The following is a 22525-nucleotide window of genomic DNA, read 5'->3' as shown; positions in this document are numbered from 1 at the left end:
TGTTGACTTTGACATGCTTTGTCTTCTTGTTATAGTGTCCATTACCTTTTAACACAATAGCAAGAAGCCTCCAGAAAAATCCTCCCACTGCTGTCACGCTCTCCGGCCCGTTCCCACGCCCTCCTCCACAGTTCCTATCCCCGTCTAATTCACTATGTGTATATGCCAAGAGCTAAAGGGAACGCCTATATATAGCTTTCAAATTCAGTTCCGAGATTTGCAGTCTGTAACTCTCTCCACAGTCCTTCTTATCTTTGATTTGAAACAGAAATTAGGGGCCAGAGAAATGCAAGAAATGCAAGGACTAAACTTATTTCATACCATTATTAGAAAAAAAGAAAAAATCAGGGGTAGTGCCTTTAAAGGGATGTTTCTGACATAGACATATTTTTGACATAGGGCCTCATTGTTGATTTCTGCAGACATTGTTTTTTTTTTTTTTTACGTCATGCAGTGCTTATATTTGAAGAGTTTAGTGGTGCTAGGCTAGGCTAGTGCTAGGCTAGTGCATGTCTATGGTAACTACTAGCCTGCATTAAAAAGCTCTTCAAAATCACGGGGTCGTCCTCCAAACGTTGCCATATCTGATTTGTAGAAAGCTCCTTTGTGAATTCCACATGTAGTAATGCCGGCCGCAGGTTTTACAAACTACTGTAGATCCGGTAACCTAGCAGATCACTCCGCCGCTGCGTAGCTTACAACCAGGAAGCTGATGCTGCTTAAATGCAAAATGGCTACATTTCAAAAGTTATTCAGTCGACACAGACATTTATATGGGTAGTCTGGTGTTATAAGTGATTTGCCTCAGGTGCACTGTGCTTGGGTCAGACTGTTATTAATGCAGGCTAATAGTTACCATAGACATGCACTAGCCTAGCACCACCAAACTCTTAGATAATTAAGGACTGTGTGAATTTTGTTCTTTTTTTTTTAAATCTCCAGAAATCAACAACAGTCTGGATAACTAGGAAATGAGGCCCTATGTCAAAAATCGTGAAATACTTCCTTTCATACATTAGTTGAATATGAGCAATGAAGAGAGTCCTGATTTACCTGCACGTCCTAGCAGTTACAACCAAATTAAAATTGTATTTGAGTGGTTACAATAATCACAAACACCACAATCAGTTGGAAAGTCCAATACTTAATAATTTCCCAACAAACAAATTAGTCTATTCTCCGTGGTGGCTTCTTATGTTAAAACTGGCAAAGGCTCTAGATTCAACTATTAATAAACTGTTCTTTCACATGTTAATGCCCCTGGATGTGCCTAACATGTCCACTGTGAGCTGAATCCTAACTAAAAGAAGAAATAAATCTCAACTGTATTTGTTGAAAAATAACCGCTATTTGTCTATAATTGTGCAGACCTACTTTCTTGCTAGAACAGCATCCACTCACTATGGCTTTTCTCATGTATAGTCCATTACATGTTATTACAGGACTTTTAGTTTTTCTCAGATTTTGGTCTCCTTCTTACACTTCTGAACAAATCAACTCCTTATGAAAAAAAAACAAAACAAAGTCCCCAGCGCACACTTCGCTTCACTCTTTTAAAGCACACAATCCCCAACATGCAAATCCGATTTCAAATGACCCTCCCTGGTCATTAGGCTGCCTGCGATCACTGCTTATTTCATTTGCTGTGTGTTATTTCATGGTCCGCTGCTCTGAGCTCCTGCTCCACCGCTGCAGGCTGCTGTCAGGTCATCATATTATTACATTTTTTTTTTTTATCCTCTCTATTCTCTGGGAAAGAAAGCTCAAAATTGCAAACTCATGGGGGATAAAAATACCCGCTAAAGACAATGAATGTGACTTTGCACTAATGCTTTGTTGACTCCTGTTTTACTTCTGCAAATGCGATTTCCTCCCTTTAAGAGGTTCCGCATTCTTGGGAGATTAGTTTCTTGTTATGCAGAGTGTAATCAAATTCTAATGATAAAATAAAAGCACTTTTTTCGTCATTCAAACTCACAACATGCCTACGAATTTGCTCCTATGACCATCGCCAATTCCCGCAATGGATGCAAAAAACGAATGCGCATCACCATTTTGAAGGCCTTTTTTCCAGACATTACCAGTTCTGTTCTGCTTTGCGTTTAAAATAAAAGAGAAAATCTTTTTGGGGCTTAGCAGTGCAGATCCACCATGGAATATACGAATACGCCACGCTCTAGAACAACATTGTGGGGACAAAAGGTTCAAAAATGTATTTACTGTAGGAGTCTTATATCTATTCAAATTCTTCCTCGAACACATGCAGATATTTGCTGAAGAGGACGGGGGAGAGCGCTCGCTATTCTCACTGTAATTTGTTCCGGCAGCGAGGGCTGGCACTACGCATTGGAGAATATGTGAAGAGAAGACACTTCAAGCTGTGTCGTTTCCCATGATGCTTTCTGCTCGTCAGCTGCACCTCCGCTCGTTTACTGTGAGTGTGTTTTGCTCCTGAAAGGCCGGTCACGCACTTTCGCCTCGAACATGTGAAACAACATGGGGCACACTGTCCCCTGACCATTGTGGGGTCAAGGGACAGAGGGGGGCTAATTACTGTCATGAAAGACAGTGTCAACAATGGAAGACAGGAGTGGACAGTTCTATGTAAGCAACTGTTTCGACTCAAAAGAACGATCACTTATCCATCATTAGTGGTACAATCCCTGCTATCAGAAATGCTTCTTCTTCTTTCCTGTACGAATAATTGCATGATTGGTCATGGCCAGAGAGAAAGGAACAACTTGGCAGCCACATCTTTCTCAATTTGAGAACCGTCAAGTATAGTTTAAGTTTTGTTTATTTTCACAATTTCACACGTACAATAATGGATTCAACTCATAAACCATCAGGTATAGTTTTGAGGTTAGTCTCAAAACAATGGCCGAGCCACAAATACATGCCAACCATAGAAATAAATATAAGACGGCTTTTGATACTATAGAAATGTACATGTATGTGTGTGCGTAGGCGTATAGAAAGCCAGTTACTCCGGTTACTCTGACATCTGTAGCTTCAGTATAGCCAGCCTTCCAAACAGTGCAAATTGTGAGTGAGTGCTTGGCTGTTGTCAGCTCATCAACCACATGTAGGTGATGTCAGAATCTGATTAAGAATGATTTCTCCTGCAGACATTTTCGACTTTCACATATATGTGAAATATTAGATCTGGTATAAATACTGTAGCCTGCTAATCAGAGCTAAATGCAAAATTATATAAGAAGAGCTTTATTTATATAGCACCTTTTACAGACATGGTCACAAAGTGCTTTAGATGAGACAATTTTACATTTAATCCACACTCGATGCTGGTACAGTAGCTTCAGTTTCCCCTGGGGGAGACTGACAGAAGCGCTGTCACGACTGCACACATGTGCGTCAACAGTCCCTCTGACCACCATCATTCATTCATTCATTCATTCATTCACACACATCATTCGTCCTGGCCTATTGTACATGTTTTTAGTAGTAGGGTTCAAGGGGAAACCGGAGTACCTGGAGGAAACCTACGCACTCAAGGAGAACATGCAAACTCCACACAGAAAGACCTCGTCCAGGTGGGAATCGAACCCGGAAGATTAGCTTAAAATTGTACCTATACCTATATAGTGGGGACAAAAACAAAAAAAGGTCTGAACCCCCATGAAGATAACCGAGACCAAATAACATGTACAGTATAGTCTTTAAAATTAAAAACAGGCTAATTATCTATTTTCTATTAACTAGATTGATCAAATGATGCATTTTTTATTATACTTGTATTTAAATTGATTTAAATTTATTCTTTTCTACTTTCTCTTCTCTAAACTAAACATTTCAGTGAGTTCGCATATCCACCAATTACGATGCTCATTCTCATACAGTGCCTTCTCTGAAATTCAATGTGGAAACTAAAATTAAATTCTCTGACCTGTAGGTGACCCATACCATCAGGGGCCAGGTCAGCCCATCATTTCCTTACACAGGTTGTATCAGGGAGTGACAGTAATGAGCAGAGAGCTTTGTGGAGGCTCTGCAGGAGCTGAACATAAGCTTAAAATGACCGCCGGTGCCATCTTTTCTAAATTAACCCAACAATGTATAAAATAGAATGAGAAAAACAGAAGATGATAATTGCATGCCGTTTGCCCTGGCTGTAATTTTCTAAGTGCACTGCAAAATGGCCCATAACAGTTCCAATAAAGAGTACCTTAACCTGAACCTTAAGATAATGCTGACTTCAAATCTTTGCAGTGCCAGGATAAGATACCATGCAAATTTTAATAACTCGAACTCGTCTGTGCTATCGCCTGCAGAAGATGATTAGAGGAGACAGTAGATGACAATGCCTATAATTTGAGTGGTGCATTTAGGTTAATCTTGGCTGGGTCCAGTCTGACGTGCTATCCTCACTGTGATATAAGCAGCATAATTCATGTCAGACTGTCAAATGGGTGGTGGTCAGGAAGCACCACAGGAAGAGCCTCCATTCTATAGCCCAGAGCATTTGATTGGATGGAATGGAACATAGATACATAAGCTCATCTGCAAATTCCCAGTTTCCCAGATCAAGCTTCCTGTTTCCAACATTAAAAGTTGCATAACAAATACACAAATGTTTTCTGTTTGACATGTTCAAAATTGTAATCAAAAAGTAAAGCGGGTTGAGAACTGATCCCTGAGGAACACCAAAAATCAAACAAAATGTAAACAGTGTTTTGGCCTTTTTTTAAACAAGTTAATGGGTTGAGCTTTCAATACGGCAAATTCAAGTCTTTCCAAGAAGTCTGAAATGGCTTGAAGAAGGCTATTAGATGTGACTTTAGATGACAATGACTATTATGTGAGCAGTGCATTAGGCTAATCTTAGCCCAGTCCAGGGCGGGGCATGTCAAACAATCCGCTGCATTGACAGTGATTAGGAAGCGCCCCTGGTAGACTCACCCACCTCCCGCTTCCCCTATCCCATTACTCAGCCCTGCATCAGTCCGTCCACAGACACGGCGAGATGTGACAGGTGCGAGTGAACCGCGGGCCAGTGGCAGCAGTATTAAAAATAATGACTGCGTGTGTGACGTGATTGATGAGTATGGCCTGACAGCTAGTCGTCCAAAGCTTTATCTGAGCCCCATTTTTCCACTCGTGCACATGACTGACACAGAGAAGGGGCCAATGACTCCTTTTTGCATCGTAATATACTCGCATCTGCAAGAAAGGGAATGTCAGCCATGCTCACATTAGGATGGTTGTGTTTCTGTGAACGGAGACAGAAAGAGAATGTGAGGATTTATTTATTGCTAATTTGTTTGCATTATAGTAGTTTTTCCTCAGTTGATGAGACTCCAGCTGCACCAAGGCTCCATCACACTCAAACAATTCTTAACTCTCCCTTTGTCAGAGCGTGGAGTACATTTTTACACTTAACAAATTCGTCATTTACAGTACACAAGACAGCAGAAACACATCTTAATTTGCAATTGCAGTTTCATGTGAAAAATGTTGATTGAACAGTAGTGTTTTGCAGTAAAGTGTGATAGAGTATATCTGCTCTACTGCTATAACGGTACAGCTGACTGCGTTTTTGTGTCTTCTTATAGTTAGAGTTATCCCAGGTGAGGGCACACGTCGGATTTCAGTGCTTTCCAAACAATGGACAAATCTAATCTCTGGCGGCTGCAGCCTCCTATTCTCCTGCTGTATAATAAATTTAAGTTCAAGAAGAAAAGTCCTGATTATTATGGTATATTGCGCATTGAGCATCTTTGTTTGCTGTGGGCGGGATGTGTGGGTTTACGATTTATTAGTGCGAGAAAACTGAGAGGTAAACGGAATGTCTCAGATCTAATAACCATAATGACCTAATGACCCTCTGTTAACCATAAAGAGAAAGGTAAAGCACCAACAAAGCACACAGTGTTAGAGAAACTCCCCTTGAACAAGAGATGTATGAGACACGTACGTCACCAAATGGCCTTAGACATTTATTTCTTCTTGACAAATCGCCCACAGAGCCGCACTTAGCACTAGGGCTCAGGAAGTAATCCCTCAGGGTGTGAAAAGTGGGGAAGCTTGTGTATATGCAAGTAGGCACAGGAGATAGGCACACTGATACCAGCAAGTAGTCGGTATTTTGATATTGATATGGTATCATCTAAATGTGTGCGTGAACGTGATTTCAACCTGAAAAGACTCACAGAAACAGAGTGGCTTTCAGAAGTTTTATTGGGCATGAATCGTAATTGGGGCTCAGATCCCGGCGGAAGATCGCATTAACGTTATGAAATAAATGGTGATGATGAATGTTAGACATAATCTTCCCCCGGAGCCCGGACGCTGGTGTTGGTAGAGGATGAGGGCGTGGGGGCGGGCAGTTGACAATGATGAGCAGAGTCAAGGAGAGGCCAGACGGTGGAAGGGGCGGAGGAAGGGGCGGAGGAAGGGGCGGAGGAGGGGCACAGCACACCTGGGAGATGGACGAGGAAGCTTGAGAAGGGGATCCCGGGCGATGAATGGCTGAAGCAGGAATGAGCAGCTGCAGCTTGAGATGGGACTGTGATTGGATGATTGGATGAATGAATGCCGTAGGTAGAAATTGCGCTTTAACTTAATTTCTTCAAGATTATTGTTTTAACCAAAATTGACCAAATTTACTGTTTTTTCTCTTTATTTCTAAAGGCTAGACAGGGTTAGTACAGGGGAAATGTTCCTTTACCTCTTCATTCAGATTAAACAGGTGAGCAGCATGAGAGATTATGGCCTTGTTAACATCCCAAGTTTCAATTCACTTTAAAGCAGTACTAAGTAACTTGTTTACCTTAATAAACCCCTTCAGTAGTCCTTCTGGGGGTAATACAAGTGTTAATGGGATGCTTGGGGGTCTTTCATCTCCCCTGGTGTCTCTGGCCAGAAAACCACAATTGCAACGCCGCTGCCTACCCAATACACACTAATATAATCACAAAGAAGAAGCTAGCAGGCTAACGGGCAAAGCTAACTGCGGGCTAGTGTCACTTAAACAGTATTTACAGCCAAGTTTGAGTGAAAAAAATGTATCTCCATTGTGTAATTGGATGTACAATATCCCTCTCTCCCTTTGTCTTTTCTGGCAGCGTAGTATTTACTCTCACGGACAATTAATGAGTAAAATACCCTAACATGCTACGACACCTGCAGTGGCTCTTATAGCCTCTAGGGGCACGACTTGCTTAGTACTGCTTTAATCTAAAACACACTGGTATCGATATTGCAATGCTATCCAGAGTATTACTTAGTAATGGGTCAAATCTGGTGTTGTTGCCTGAGTCATCTGGGGTCTGTCTGAACGTCTGTGTTTGTAAAAGACAACTTAATTTTTTTTTCAATTACAAACAGTTTGAAACTCAGTGAAATGTGAGTGAGTAGCAGGAAAAGAGATCGTGGTCATTACATTTTCACATCTTCAACAACCAACGAAACGCCAATCAATAATAATAATGCTGTAGTGTCATTGTTAAAAAAGTTAACAATGACACTAAATGCAAAAGGCATTTTTCACATCTTTTCTCTCATCTAGGATCTCACACAAACAGGCGTGCACCATTATTCAGTGAAACCCTCCTGATCTCCATTAACCCGGTGCAGTCGGAGCGAACAGTCCCCAGGAGAAGCTGATGCCGTGCGGGTGACAGTTTTGATAAAAAGTTGGCAGAACGGAGCAAAACCGCAACCTGCTCCTATCGCCCTGCCACACGCTAATGTACTCCACTGCAAGATGGATGCAGCCTTGGTTTATTCATGCTTGTATTCTGTCCAAAAAAAAAAAAAAACGTAAAACACGCGATCACACTCTCACGTTCCCTTTTGAGCTTTTGTATGCGGTGCAATCTCGCTAAAAGTTTGGAAATGTAATTCAGCACTTCTACAATGCTTTGCTGGCAGTTTCCCGGCATGTTCTTTCAGCCTCCAATCTATTGTGATTCATACGCACTCTGACTAAAAGGGCCCACAAAACCAAAAAGTCAAGTTAACATTGTTTCAGAGGGTTTTATTCTAAATCTAATCCACCACAAAAGGATGAAGGGACTTCTTTGGAAGCATTGGAATTCATAATGTGGCCTTTGCAGTTTTGGCCAGCAGCCTGTTAGTAATGATGAATTACACTGCAACGTCCGAGTCCGATATTATCCATGGGCTTCTGCAGCGCATCATTGGGTTAAGTATAAAACACTAGACGAAGCATTCTGGCAACAAATATACTTTTCCAAACACAGCCTATGTATTTATTATCATCGCGTTTGACATATCTATAGATCACTGAACTGAAGAGACTGCATTATGCTTTATTCAACTTCACAAGGCTGTTATATTTAGTTGCACAGTGGCAGAGAGTTGCTCTATATATAGCGATAAACTCACTCCCAGGCCAGTGTCCCTCAATGACTCTCCAAATTGCATTGATATTCTCTTGCCAATTAATTTCTCCATATGGAAATAGTCAGAATTAATACATTTTCAACAAGAAGTTTGCCAAACTGGATAGCATGGGTGCAGTTGAGAATTGCGTATTTAATAAACGCTGAAAGGCCACAGCTCAAAGTCATTTACATATCAGATTTGTGCTACTGATAATGTGCAAGGTTTCTAATGATAAATCAGGTCCAACACGGCCCATAAAAAACGCGCTAATTGCAAGTAGTAATTCTATTTGAGACATGGCTTTTATGCTCTTTATGTACTGTATGTAAAATATTATCAGGTACAAGATAATTCTTGACTTATGCAACGCCACTGGTTCGATAGAAACTGATGAAAAAGGAGAGAATGAGCTGACCGCAAATCTGCTTGAAAGGTAGTTGTGAGGCTATGTGCAGACTGAAGGCTGAAGCTTTTTGTTTCATCTACTGGTATAAAATATTGTATTTTCCACACAAGTTTTTATTGAACGAGCTGTAGATATGCCTTTGAGATTGATATTATGATCAAAACAACCGAAAAACATTAATTTTAACAGACACCGGTAGTGTTTCCAAGTCGTTTCAGATGAAAGATGCACCTTTAGCACCTTTCACAGACATAGACAATGTTCCCTGGAATACGTACAAGACTCGCTGAAAATGTTGAGAACCACTGCTCTAATATATTCAAGAAAATGGCCCCACAATGTAAAATTATATTATAAAAAGCAAAATAATAAAACAAAATACTTTTTGTTTTTCCAAAGCAATGATGTCAAAAAAAATAAAAATGGTAAAGATGCAAACCTGAGTGTTGCTAAGCACTGAGAACCTCAAAAACACCTACGTCCCTCAGTAAAAAGTCCATTAAACCAGAATTCGTCACTGCACTCTCTTCACTAAGAACAACACGTCAGTGCCCCGTGGATCCGTCCTCCACTGCTCTTACAAACCTGTTTGTCCTTTTATTTTTTAATAGTTTCCAAACCTTCCACTTCTCTTTCAGTATATGTTTTTTGAAGCTTTATCCCCGACCCTTCCCCTTGTCCCTCTCTTCTCACTGCATAAAAAAAACCCAAGCTGGGTAACTGTAACAGCAGCCTGGAACCTTGACCTGCAGTGCATTGTGTTGTGCGGCAGCCCTGGCTCGCTTCATGCGCTCTCTTGTAAAATAAAACATTATTGACTGCTGTGGTAAAATTACATTAGGGCAGTATGATAAATCTCCGCTATAAAACTCCCGACATATCACATAAATGGGGTTATTTGTTTAATGTGACATGAAATACGCTGTGCCGGATGTGGGTGAATCAATGAGAGTGATGGAGGTGGGGTGGCAGCGGTGGCACGGGTGTAAAGGTGAATTTGTGGTCAGCTCCTTTTAATCAGAGCCAAGACCTGTTGCTGACTCTGCAGACTTGTACGTTACTTATTCCCGAAGCTGGAGTTACAAGTAATAAGTCATTGACCCGGTATCTCTTCACCATCGTGGCATGGTGATTCAGTCAGTTTGATTTTGCTCCAGTTTCATGGTGAACCTGGCTTTGTGCCTGTTTTTCTGTTGGATAGTTTATGAACAAGTTAAAACAAAAAAAAACTCTCTCAAGGTTGTATTCTGATGAGGCCAAGGAAACATGATGGGTTTTTGATATTGCTCCTTGAAGTTTTCATACACGCAAGAGAGGACTAACGTCAGCAACTCCTGTCACCAGAAGAAGAAGAAGTGTCTGTGGAACATTTTGCAACAGGACCACCCCTTGAGAAATCATGATACGAAGTCTATCCACAGGGCATCAGTAAAGGAACTGACTGATCGTTGTTACAAAAAAAAAAGTTTCCAAGGTGTTTCAAACAGCAAGAGCAGATGACAAAACTTGGACGTCCCTCATAAGGAGTGATAAAACTCACTGTTATGCCTCACATTTTCAGTTCTCCTCTTTATGTCGGTGTTGCCTGTGAAGCAATAGGCACGAGAATCGTCGCTGTCAGACTTACCTGCCAGAGCGCCGGTGAAAAATACACGAGGTGACAGCGAAATGTCATTCTACAAAAAGTGAATACAATCTCATCATGTCCCATTACAGCGAGTGGAGGCTGCTGGCGGAAGCTCATATCCCCAACCCAGAAGACAAACTATGAACGGCGCAGATGATCTTTTTAGTATGTAATTAAGCAGGAAAGGGAGTACAAATCAGGGAAGGGCAAGATTTTTTGCTGCTTTGACATTGCTAAACCAAGGCTACATCCAAAACTGCTGCTCTTAGTTTTATTTTCAGCAGATGCGCCCACTTTAGGACCTTTAGGCCGAGTCCTGCGGTGCCCGGTCACGATAAGGTCGCTCCCCTCCTTCTGGGTGATTGGCCCAGAAGCTTGTGTGCGTGTCCATCATCTAACACTGGCAAACAACAGCCTGCAAGAGTCATATGCTTGGCAAGGTTGCAAAAACAAACTTGTAGTTGTAGTAGTCATGTTAGGCAAGGGAAGAGACTTTGGTGAGGGGATGCTGAGGGGCAAGATATTTATCGTAGAGGTTGCCATTCAAGCAGAGTAATGTACTTTACTCTTATTCAGTGTCAGGAAGGTTGCAGTGAGCACTACATAGGTGAAACCAAGCAACCTCTCTTCAAAAGAATGGCACAGCATCACAGGGAAAACAGCAGTGGTCCAAAGTCAGCTGTCCAGCACTATGTAACATACTAGTGAGGGAAAAAAGATGGTTTGAAAGGGGAGTTAAGGAAGTTATCCTTGTGAGACATGGGAAACCCAGTCTCAAAAGAGGGGGAGGTCTGAGGCATGCCTTGTCCCCACTCGATAATGGCCTGTTGAGATCAGGTGAACAACCCTCTTTTACTAATGGTTCGTCTACGCCCATTGTCTCAGCAGTAGAGTAGAACAAAGACTTGCTAGTTGAGTGATAATGTAAACAACTTGAGAAGGGATACTTGGCAGTTTTGGTGGAACCTGGGTCTTATTTAGACCGCTCCAATTTGGGCAAAGTGTCTTTTCTGACCTAAAGAGCTCAGAAGAAATGTCCTCAACCTCAGTCCAGTTGATGATTTAACCTTTTCTTGAATTACCTGCAACAAGTCCAGAATGCTGACTGACAGGGACAAGGCCCTCCATTGGCTGCCTGCCAGGACTGACTTTAAAGGAACAAGCCACCGTTTTTACTGAGATATGTTCTTACCTGAGCTTAGACTAGATGATGCGTACCTGTCTGGTCTTTGTGTGAGCGCTCAGTCACGCAAAACGACCAAAGATGTTGTTAGCATTTGGCCTCTCCCAACATATTCCTATTGCTCCACATGGGATTGAAGTTGGAAGCTTCACCCAAAGATGTTGTTAGCATTTGGTATCTTTGAGCTTTTGTCCGTTGATGCCCCAGTCAGCTGTCTTTGAACGAGCCCAGATCCCGTTTAAAGACGCGAGGCGATCGGGTGTTTGGTGTGGCTGCTCCCAAACTCTGGAACAGTCTCCCCCCTAAACATCAGAGCGGCTCCAACCTTAGAAACTTTTAAGACTGCTCTTAAAACACATCTATTTGCGTTGGCGTTCAATTCAAGTTGAGCTGCATTAAGACTCTATTGTGTGCGTTTCTCTTGTTGTTTTCCATGACCTGTATGTGAAGCACTTTGGGAACACAGTGTTGTAAATGTGCTAAACAAATAAAGTTGACATTGACGTCGACATTTTCTACGATGGATACTCCCTGGATGAATGAGAGAATTCACAAACAGTTGCCATGATGTTATTTCGAATCCGATAATTAGTCCGGATATGACTGGAGTTTAGGGCCGAAGATCTTATGTGTATCTTTCAAACTTTTTTCTTTCAAAGGCCGAGCATACCCTTGCATTAAGATGATGCATGCTTATTATGAGTGCGAGAGTGAGTGGGCGGTGGTAGGCAGATGACCTTTCCCCATGACAGACGCTAACGCTAACAACCACAGCGCTCTCTCTCTCTCCGTGTTCAATCCCTTCCTCGCTCTCTCTCTGTGTGGGGGCCACGTAAACAGCTCTGGTCAGATTGGCTCTCCCAGTTTACAGGCCCTGGCAGCGGTGCATACTAACGAGATGTGTTCTCCGGTCAAAAGCCATTTTAATTGGCAGCAAAACTGGCCAGCTTCGCACTTACATCAACTTACACTTCATCCGTGGTGGAGAGCGAGGAGAAGCACAAGTGAGGGCGGAATGAATGTGACATTTTAATTTTAGGACCAGCGCGGTTTTGACGTGTGGGAAATGTTTTCGGCTCAGGAAATAATTTTGGATTCTGGGGGTTTGAAAATGAGTTTCGGGCGAAAAGAGGAAATTACGCCAGCAGCGGAGAAGCAGGTCACTCATTTGGTGTCATTTCTTTCACATTGTTTTTTGTGAAATGGAAGGACATGTGGTGAGGGCTTATGACTACTGAGGTGGATGAAAGGTTTAAAGCACATCGCATAAAAGCATTGGCATAGAAAACGTCCTCTGCAAGTGACAATAGGATGGGTAACGTATATGACATTGTAGCGGGGACTGTGACATTGAGAGCTAAATTTACACCATGACACGCTCCGCTTGGACCTTGAGCTGCAGATATAGGATTGTCACAGCAAACCATTGTGTACCGACATGTAGCTGGATGCTATTTCTTTGGTAATGCCTGATTTTTCTCCCTTCTTATTCGAGTCAGAGCAAAATCTGCCCGATTTCTGTCTCCACTTTTCCCTCGCTTTCATGTAGAGTGCAAGATTTGACGTCACAACGATTGGGAAAATCAATCTTGATCACTTTCAATATAACAATGCCAGGGCAGTCTCACTGTCTCACCCCCCCATCTCCACAGTCTGTTAATACCCATCACCGGCATTGACAAGTAACAGCCTGTAAAAGTGTCCTCCTGCAGACAGGCCAGAGTCGATATTATCTATCAGCTCTTCCCAGACGTCTGACGTGTTAAATGAGAATTGAAGGTCTGTGTCCATTTTAACTACCTGTTTCCAGCTCGTGGTTTGAGAGACGTCATTACAGTCATTTTCAGACAGCTCAGTCTGAGTTATTGACCGGGGAAATAATCGAGGACTTGGTAGTTTTACGCACATTTAGTTTCTTAAGCAAACAATTATTATCATTACGCGGCAAGGTGTCGGGAGGAAGATGAAGAATCACTGTCAACAAATTGTCTCAGGAAGAAGTCAGTCTTACAATGGTGGAGTGGTTGACGACCTTTCTTTATGTTTTAGTTTTGATGTTCTCGCTCATTGGAACTATGGTTTCTCAATCAACCCAAAAGACTTGTACATTAAAACCTCACAAACTATTAAAGGAACAGGCCACCGTTTTTCCATGCTGAGATATGTTCTTAGCTTAGCCTAGACGGGTTGATACGTACCTGTCTGGTCTTTGTGCGTGCGCTCAGTTACGCAAAACGACCAAAGATGTTGTTAGCATTTGGCCTCTCCCAGCATATTCCTATAGCTCCAAATGGGGGTGAAGCTAGAACCGACCAAGGTCTTCCACGGGCACGTACTAAGACCAGACAGGTACGAATAAACTCGTCTATGCTCAGGAAAGAAGGAAAAATGGTGGCCTAATCCTTTAATGGACTGTTAACGTTCATAAAGGTCTATAAATAACATACAACTGTGTTCTTACTAATATTGCCTTGTGTTTGTAAATGGTTTATAGGTTCCTTATCCTAAAGTGCTACCCAAAGAAATCAGCCAGAAAGTAAGAAAGGGGGGGGGGGGACTGCTGTCTGGGCCCGGGAGTGGATGAAGACTTGTCTCCCTGTCTGTCTCAAATCTAATTGGACTTTGACCCGACTCTGCTCCTGTCTGTCAAAACCAATCCCTGGTGACAATAGAGTGACTGAGGAGCTGTCACTGTCCCCATGAAACTGAAGCTTTAACATAAAGATGGAGGAAGTGGCGATGGATTGACGGTTGATAAAAGCATAGTCACTTTAACAGAGAAAATGCCTCGTGGATGGAATTTATTCGGCGCTGCTTTACCCGCCGTTGAGGGGGAAATTGGACATGTGGATATACTGTATGTTGGATAATTACTCTTAAAAGCCCTGCTCCATTCAATTAGTGACGGATGCTTTTACAATAATTTCCTTTTACCGGCGAGTCGGAAAATCTATTTTCAGCTTCTGAAAAAGTTACACATGTGAAACGGAACCAATTAGACCGAAAAAATGTCCATTACCATTTTCTAGCTGCAATAATTTAACAAAACTGACCTCTCACCCATTTTTGATTATAGACATTCATGTTGATTTGACTAATTAATTGTTGTTGACATTTTAATCTGTTTCATTAGTTCAAAATGCTGTACGGCCCTGTAAGTGGTGACTCGTGGTATTTATGATGATGATTTTTGCATATTGACAAAGATGCAAACCCCCTTACTGGTCTTACTTTGTCAACAGATTCAAACCATTATTTTTTACTTGAATCATCTTGGAGTAAGGAAATGTATGAAACACCGTCTGATCTCAAAAGCTCAACAGTACCAGGATGAGAGGATGTGGGAGTGGTTGGAGGTGGTCGAAGGCGCACATTGGCAGACGTTCCCGCAACAGAGTATGGACGAAATTAATAATCTTACTTTGTGAAGAGTTAAGGGTGCCTGTTGTCTCACTGGTAGCACTGGTAAAATCCCCTTGCAGTGACAAGAATAAGCCAAACATTACTTGAAACGTATGTGTTGCCATCTTGTTTTTTTCATGCAGTTAACACCTGTGCCGCGTACACATAACTGATGGGATGCAGTGGATCTGTCAGTGAGCCATATGCTGCATACACTCTCCTCCACAGCAGCTCGAGCCTTCATTACTGTTTTACATATTTGCTTTATGAGGCACTGCTGAGGTTTTAGATATGGCTTGGCGTTGCCCGGAGCCAAGAGGAAGAAGAAAGTGTTGAGCAAAGCCAAAACATCACAAGTACGACTAATACGGCTAATTGCAGATGTTCGACACTACACTTAATTAATGTTGTTCTCAGCTTGCCTAGCTCAAGTTGTTTTTGTCTTTTTTGACATTTGTTTCCTTACATGGATACAGTGAGGCTGTGCCCAGGTCACTGTGAGAAAGACACTATTTTAGAAAAACCCTAATCAGGATATAATTAGGGTTAAGAACGGCTCATGTAATGTAAATTGGGTTTCACTTACACAGATCTTACACATATTAGAAACTAGAAGGTCAAATTGGGTATGACACTGGCATATAAAGCTCTCCAGTCAATATGCTTTGATATTTGGATGTAAATAATTGTTAACCCTAACCCTAAGGTGGCATCTGTTTTATTCTCCAGGGAACATCCATTAGCCAGAGCACTATGGCATGTGTGGCTTAGCTGTGAGTCTTGCCCGGATACCTCCTCGTCTGTGCCTCCCTTGTTTCCTGTAGCTCCTCTTGTGACGTCTCCACTGTGCTGCAGGTGTGTGTGTGTGTGTGTGGGGGCGGGGGGGGGGGGGGGGGGGGGGCTCTTGGTGCCTCTTCGCTGTCTCAGAATTTGTAGGTCTCAGTTGGGTTTGGTTGAAAAGCCAGCTGTTTACTTTTAAAAAGCTGCTTTTTTCCGGACCATTATGGACTCTCTGCGGTAAAAAAAAAATCCACCAAACCCCAAGAAAACAACGGCAAAAACATACGAAAGTTCCAGCTAAACAAAGTGGAACAGAAACCACAAATGCAGTTCTCAGAAAAAGTGAGAGGGAGGTTGCTGCCTGTTTACAAACACATTTTCTCATATATGTGATCCAGAAGAGGACAGAGTATATATTTAATGTTATTTATCTTCATTGTCCTTATTCCATTTTTGTTTGAATTTCCGTACAATGACACCTGATCTTTCCCAGTGGTTGATATTGTATTTTTCTATTTAAAAATAACAAAAAAGAGTCTCCATACATTTGACTGGCCCCGGTGCTAAAGCGCGCTCACCATAAATCATTAAAGTAGTTTTTGTTTCCAAGCCCCGCTAAGAATAACCTTTGCTTTAACCCGGCGACACAGAGTAAACATGAAAAATGGCGCTATGAATATTTTGTCTGCGGAGCCGTGCCTCCTTACTGCAAACACATGGCCCTATTTCGCACAGAGAATAAACCTGTAATGTGGCTCTTCATACCGTTTGAGGCGGGACCATCCCACTGACAGCGGGGTATTAGGATGACGATCAGTGCCCACAGCAAACCAACCATGTGAGGTCAGCGTCGGTGAAGGAGGAGGTCCATGCAATCCATCTGGGAGCGTTGCGGATGACAGAAAAACAACGCCGCAAATGTAATTTTATTCAGCAGGGAGAGATAAAGTTGATGCATTACACCGTCTTCGTTACGAGACAAACTTTATTTAACACAAGGCTTCCCTTTTTTCCCCCCTCTTTTTTATATTTGTCCCAGATGGTCAGATAAAATTACTTGCAAGAGAATTTACAATGAGACTAGAGAAAGCTAATAGTATTTTTGAGGGTTTGGATCCTCTCGGCTGGTGATGCAACTTCTAACACATCAAAAATACCTGTAACCCACATCATTCACGCAGTTAGGGGGTCGTTTAGCAAGCGTTTTCTCATGTGGAAAGAGAGAGTGGATCAGCTGTCGACTCATTTATGCATTTACTCACACAGCATTGTCTTATTACATATCAGATTTGGGGGCTGATACTGTAATACAGGCAAGGCAAGTTTATTTGTAGAGCACAATTCGTACCCAAGGCAATTCAAAGTGCTTCACAGTTGCATAAAATTACAAGAAAACAGATAAAATCAATAAAAACACCAACATACACCGTATCAATTACAGTAAAAGGCAAGAGTGCAGATAAAATACTTTCAGTTGTCATATACATGGGCAAAAGGAACTGTTTTCAGCCTGGATTTGAATATTATCAGAGTTGAGGCCTGTCCCACATCCTCGTGAAGACTGTTCCAGATTTTTGCTGCATGAAACTGAAACGTAGCCTCACCGTGTTTAGTCCTGACTCTGGGAACCACCAGGAGACCCCTCCCTGAAGTTCTCAGGGCCCGAGGTGGTTCATTTGCTTCTAACATGTCAGAGATGTACTTCGGTGCTAAACCATGACACGGCTTAACTTAAATTCTATTCTCTGAGTGACAGGAAGCCAGTGCAGAGACCAGAGCACTGGACTAATATGGTCGTATTTCCTGGTTCTTGTCAGGACTCGGAGCAGCAGCGTTCTGGATGTACTACAGTTGTCTGACAGTGAGCAGACCGTTGCTGTAGTCTAACCCGCTGGAGACAAATGCATGAATAAGTCTCTCTAAGTCTGGTTTTGACACTATTCCTCTGATCTTAGCAATGCTTTTCAGACGGTAAAAAGCTGCTGATGTTTTGCTTTGATGTGGCTGATTAAGCTCAGGTCTGACTCCATGATTACTCCTCGATTTCTAACCTGATTCCTTGGTTTTAGAGAGAGAGAGACTCAAGGTGACTGATCACACTTGTGTCTGTGAGCCAAAAACAATTAGCTCAGTTTTGTCTTGAGTGTAGTTGGAGAAAGTTATTTTGCATCCACAAACCGATACAGGCAACATCAAATGGTAAAGATTTTATTTTTCAGTTTGTTCCCGCTATTCAGCACCTGCCTTGATAAATGACCCCCTCAGTATCCTGTTTCTTCTTCTACTTCAGAACTGCTCCAATTTGGAATCCTAAAGTGTCCTCCGCATTTTTTAAAGCCCATTAACCATCACAGGAACCAAATCTTCCCCCAGCTACAAACTTTCATAATGGCTTGCTACGCCGGCAGATGTCCCGTACAGTAGAGATCATGTGTGCGTCTAAGCCGGTGTGAATATATGGATTGAGATGACGGTTGTCTGGGGACCATTCATGTCTCATCTTTATTAAACCTTCACCTGTAGCTGCTGCCGCTGTGCTCTTGTTCAGGTGATTTCTATTCATGAGCAGGGACCTCCCCATCACTCTCTCATTTGCGTGTTTACCTGTTATGTATGCGCACACTCACGCAACACGGCTTGCACCAGCTGTTGGCACATTCGTGAGGGGAGTTACAGTGGGACTGAAGTGTGGTTCTACCTTGGATACAATATATTACACGCATTAGTGCAATTATGGCTACTTTCCCCATATTAACGTGCTATCATTTACAGAGAGAGACGATAAAAGCAATTTAAAGAGGGGGTATTGTGCTTTTTTCAATCACATAGCACCAGTCTATAGCACACTACAATGATGACGAAACCTTCTGTTGGTCTGTAAATGCAGTAAATTAGAATAACTGCCTTGTATAAAATTGCTCTTTCAAAATGGCTGTGGCGAATGTCTTGAAATAGGCCTCTGTCTCTTTAAGAACCTCTGGCCCTTTCCGTCACGCCCCCTCCACACGCTGTCTGTGGCATCAGTGGGGAGGGGGTTCTGCTGAGGAGCAGTGGTTGGTTACTCGGCTGGTGACGGAAGCTCGGAGGCGTCTCCAGGAGGTGGGGGCGTTCCTAGGAGGACTCAGGCAAACCTACCCCTAAAATGGCTGCCATCAGAGTTTTTACAGATTACTCAAAAATACGTGAATGTGCCAAGGCAACACTTCAGGCATGTTTTTAATGAGTGAATGACATAATAACATGATGTAAACCGTGAAAAAGTCGATTTTGCATAATACCCCCCCTTTAATAGATAGAAGCAAAACACTATTGTATGTTCCATGGAATACTTTATGTTGCTTTTGCTGGAAAATAAGCAGCCAAGCCGGGAGTCTCCTGCACCTGCTGTGTTTACGGACAGAGCTGTCCTTCACGGCGCCAAACTTTCACAATGTCACCTGGTTTGGCCATTGTCCCGGTCTGAATACAGAGAGTGAATCACTGATATTTATGGCTTAGGAACAGGCTGTTGTGACACAGGTGAGGACAATCCAAATCATGTAAGTGCTCTGTGTAATGGGATTCAAAGGGTGACCCAGTAAAGAAGGTGTAATGGTGTCGTTCATTATGCCCTGTATAACAGAACCCCAGCTATTATCTTTGTTCTTATGGCTATAAGACACATGTATGGTAAATTATTATTTTCAGAACAGAAGCCAGCCAAACATTATGGCAGATGGAGTAAATGACTCAGAAAACCTCCTCATTGTGGCAGGGAACATTTTGTTCTGTAAGTCGATGTGTGAAAAATGGATTTTAAATGAATTTGACAAGAGTAAAATTTGGGATGTCCTTCCCGTAGTCCCTCTGGGGGTAATGCAAGTGTTAATGGGATGATTGGGGGGTCTTTCATCTCCGTCTGGTGTCTCTGGCCAGAAAACCACACTTGCAACTTTGTCTGCACCGGGTCGGAGCCACCAATGCACACTAATGGAATCACAAAGAGGAAGCTAACAGGCTAACGGGCAAAGCTAGCTGCAGGCTAGCGCCACTTATACAGTATTTACAGCCAAGTTTGAGTGAAAAATTGTGTAACTGGATGTACAATGTTCCTCTCTCCCTTTGTCTTTTCTGTGAGCGTAGTATTTACTCTCGCAGACAATTAATGAGTATGACGCCTGCAGTGGCGCTTATGGCCTCTAGGGGTATGAGTTACTTAGTACTGCTTTAAGCTATATCTGCCCTCACTGAGCAGGTGAATTACATTACAAAATGCTCAATTAAATGCATTACTACTTTTAAGGGACGATGATTTAATGATGATGAGCAGTGAAAAGTTGGGCTGTTGTGGTGAGAAGATTCATCAGATGTGGTTCTCAGCAAAGCAAGGCTGTGGCAGATGCTTCAGTTTGTTTGATAAAGCACAAAGTTAGCATAAATCCTGACAAAAGAACTGATTAATGGTGTGACTATTTGAAATTTTGATTAAATTTGACTTGACTTTTTGATTAAACACCGTAAATCAGGGCTCCCAACTAACCCAGACGATGTCTATTTGAACCCAAGGATCCCAGATTGATGACTTTTGTAACCTTTTGTCATTGATATTAAGGGATATGTTTTTGAGACAGTAAATAGGTAATTGAGAGACAATATTTCCAATGTACTTTAGAACAAGACATGTAGAACAGGGGTCTGCAACTGGCGGACCTGGGTCCAGATCCGGACCTCCAGAGGCTTTAGTCCGGATGGCAACATTTTTGAATCATTAATCAGTTCTGCTTTGTAATTAGACGACCTGTGTTCATGTCTTAACATTTTCAAGAGCAATGACTGCATCTGGACCCTGGACATAAGTCGAAAGTTACGAAAGAAGAGTTTGTGGACCTCGCGCTGATTTAGTTTGGGACCCCTGATGTAGAACATGCTGTACATGAACATCGTGTCTGTGTGTGTTTCAGGTGTTCACCAGATACGGGAAGTGCTACATGTTTAACGCCGCAGAGGAGGGCAAGACGCTGCGCACCACGATGAAGGGCGGGACGGGGAACGGGCTGGAGATCATGTTGGACATCCAGCAGGACGAATACCTCCCAGTGTGGGGCGATACAGGTACTACTATCCCCCCCCTCAGCCCTTTCACAAACAATACAGACCAACAGAAAAAGTGCAGGTCACGTATTGTCCCAGATCACACCCATCTTGTGTCATTATCGGCTCCTCTTCTCTCTTCATCCCCCGCTGTGCTTGTGCTCTGGTAAGGCCACACTTTCGATCATGATTGTGCAGTTGCTAGGTGACCATCATCTTAGTTTGATCAAAGATTTTACTAACCCTCCTTTATTTAAGCTTTCATCACATTACCTTCACGATGAAAAGAGCTCAATGTTGCTTGATTTGTTGGACTGTAATGTCTGCATTAATTATGAAAACCGCTGCGAACTGACATTGTTTCCACTGGCCCTGTGGAATTAAACACAGCACGCATTTTATTTGTGTAAACCCAAAAACTTTTTGTGTATTCTCATCTGAGCAAGTAAATAGATTCCACACCACATCCCATGATTATGCTTGTATATAGGCTACTATATAAAGGCTTAATGCGGCAACCATCCTGAGCACAACCTTATCTCATAGACACACCATCACCACAGCTAGAACTGCAAAAAAAACACCACTTGAAGGTGAAAAAAGTTCTAAAGTTTTAACGCAGTGGTTAATGGGATTTTTAACTAGTCACCCTTAACATCTTAGTAAAAAAATACAAAACTCCTTTGCTTATTTTATGATGTTTTGTTTGCGAGCAAGACGAAGAGTTCCTGGAAATAATTACTTTCTCGTGGTGTCCTGGCCGCTGATTCATTCACAAAAACTTACTTGGTATTTTTGTGTAACACAAAAGGCAAGCAGGATGATGCTGTAGTCCAAATATGGTGATTTCCTTCTGGGATAGATACAGACGTCAGTCATTTTCAGGCGAAATATAAACATATTTATATACTTTATATAATGTACATAGACATACATACAAATAAAGTCAAGTCTACATCGGGTCCATATGGATGTTTATTCACAGCAGATTGTTCAGTAGAAGCGACAAAACGGCAGTCGTAGCTAGCATTAGCATTAGCACGATGCTCCTGCCCATGTCTTTGGGGCAGGAGCATGAATATAGTTTTAGTAGAAAACTATATTCATGATTCAGCATTTCTTAAAGTAGTTTTTGAATAATTAGAGAAAGTTTAGATTTTTCTCCAAATTGTTTTAACTGTTTTCAAACATGACCATATATGGGCGAGTCCAGAGATGCCGTCTGTATCTACTGCACGTGTAGAGATGTTACATAACTTAAGGTTTTGTTTATGTAGCTGTGTGCAACGGTCTGGCATTTCTAAAATAATACAAAATCCACACACAAAAAAAACTAAAATTGACAACATCACCGGAGAGAAGGCTCCGGACCTCTGAGGTGCGCAGGTTTGTTTCTGATTGACAGGCAGACAAGTCTATACTTAGCAAAAGCATAGTTTTATTTACCTTATGTTTCGTTTTTCTTTCGTTGTTAAAAGTTCACAGTGCAGCATCACACAGTAAACATTTGGTTCATGATTGATCGTTCACATAATCAGTTTACATTGTATAAAAAGATAAGTCCATGACTGAACCACGTTAAAGGACAAGCCGATGCGTCATCGTATCGGCGCGGGCCAGATCACGGGTGAAATAATTAGACGTTAACACCTATAGCCTTACTGGTGGGATTATACGCCATCGGACT

At 42.1% G+C, this 22525-nt stretch overlaps 1 protein-coding gene across 2 annotated transcripts in view; it reads left to right on the top strand.

The window, feature by feature from the left end:
* asic2 (acid-sensing (proton-gated) ion channel 2) overlaps positions 1-22525 on the top strand; it is a 572447-nt gene that overhangs the window by 478386 nt on the left and 71536 nt on the right. For both annotated transcript variants that reach the window (XM_079564463.1, XM_079564462.1), the window contains one exon: positions 20709-20859. In XM_079564463.1, coding sequence (XP_079420589.1) covers positions 20709-20859 — 151 coding nt within the window. The remainder of the gene's footprint in view (positions 1-20708; positions 20860-22525) is intronic.

Source organism: Gobius niger, assembly GCF_951799975.1.
Source record: "Gobius niger genome assembly, chromosome: 10".
Classification (NCBI taxonomy): Eukaryota; Metazoa; Chordata; class Actinopteri; order Gobiiformes; family Gobiidae; genus Gobius; species Gobius niger.
This window is presented reverse-complemented; position numbering and strand designations above follow the sequence as displayed.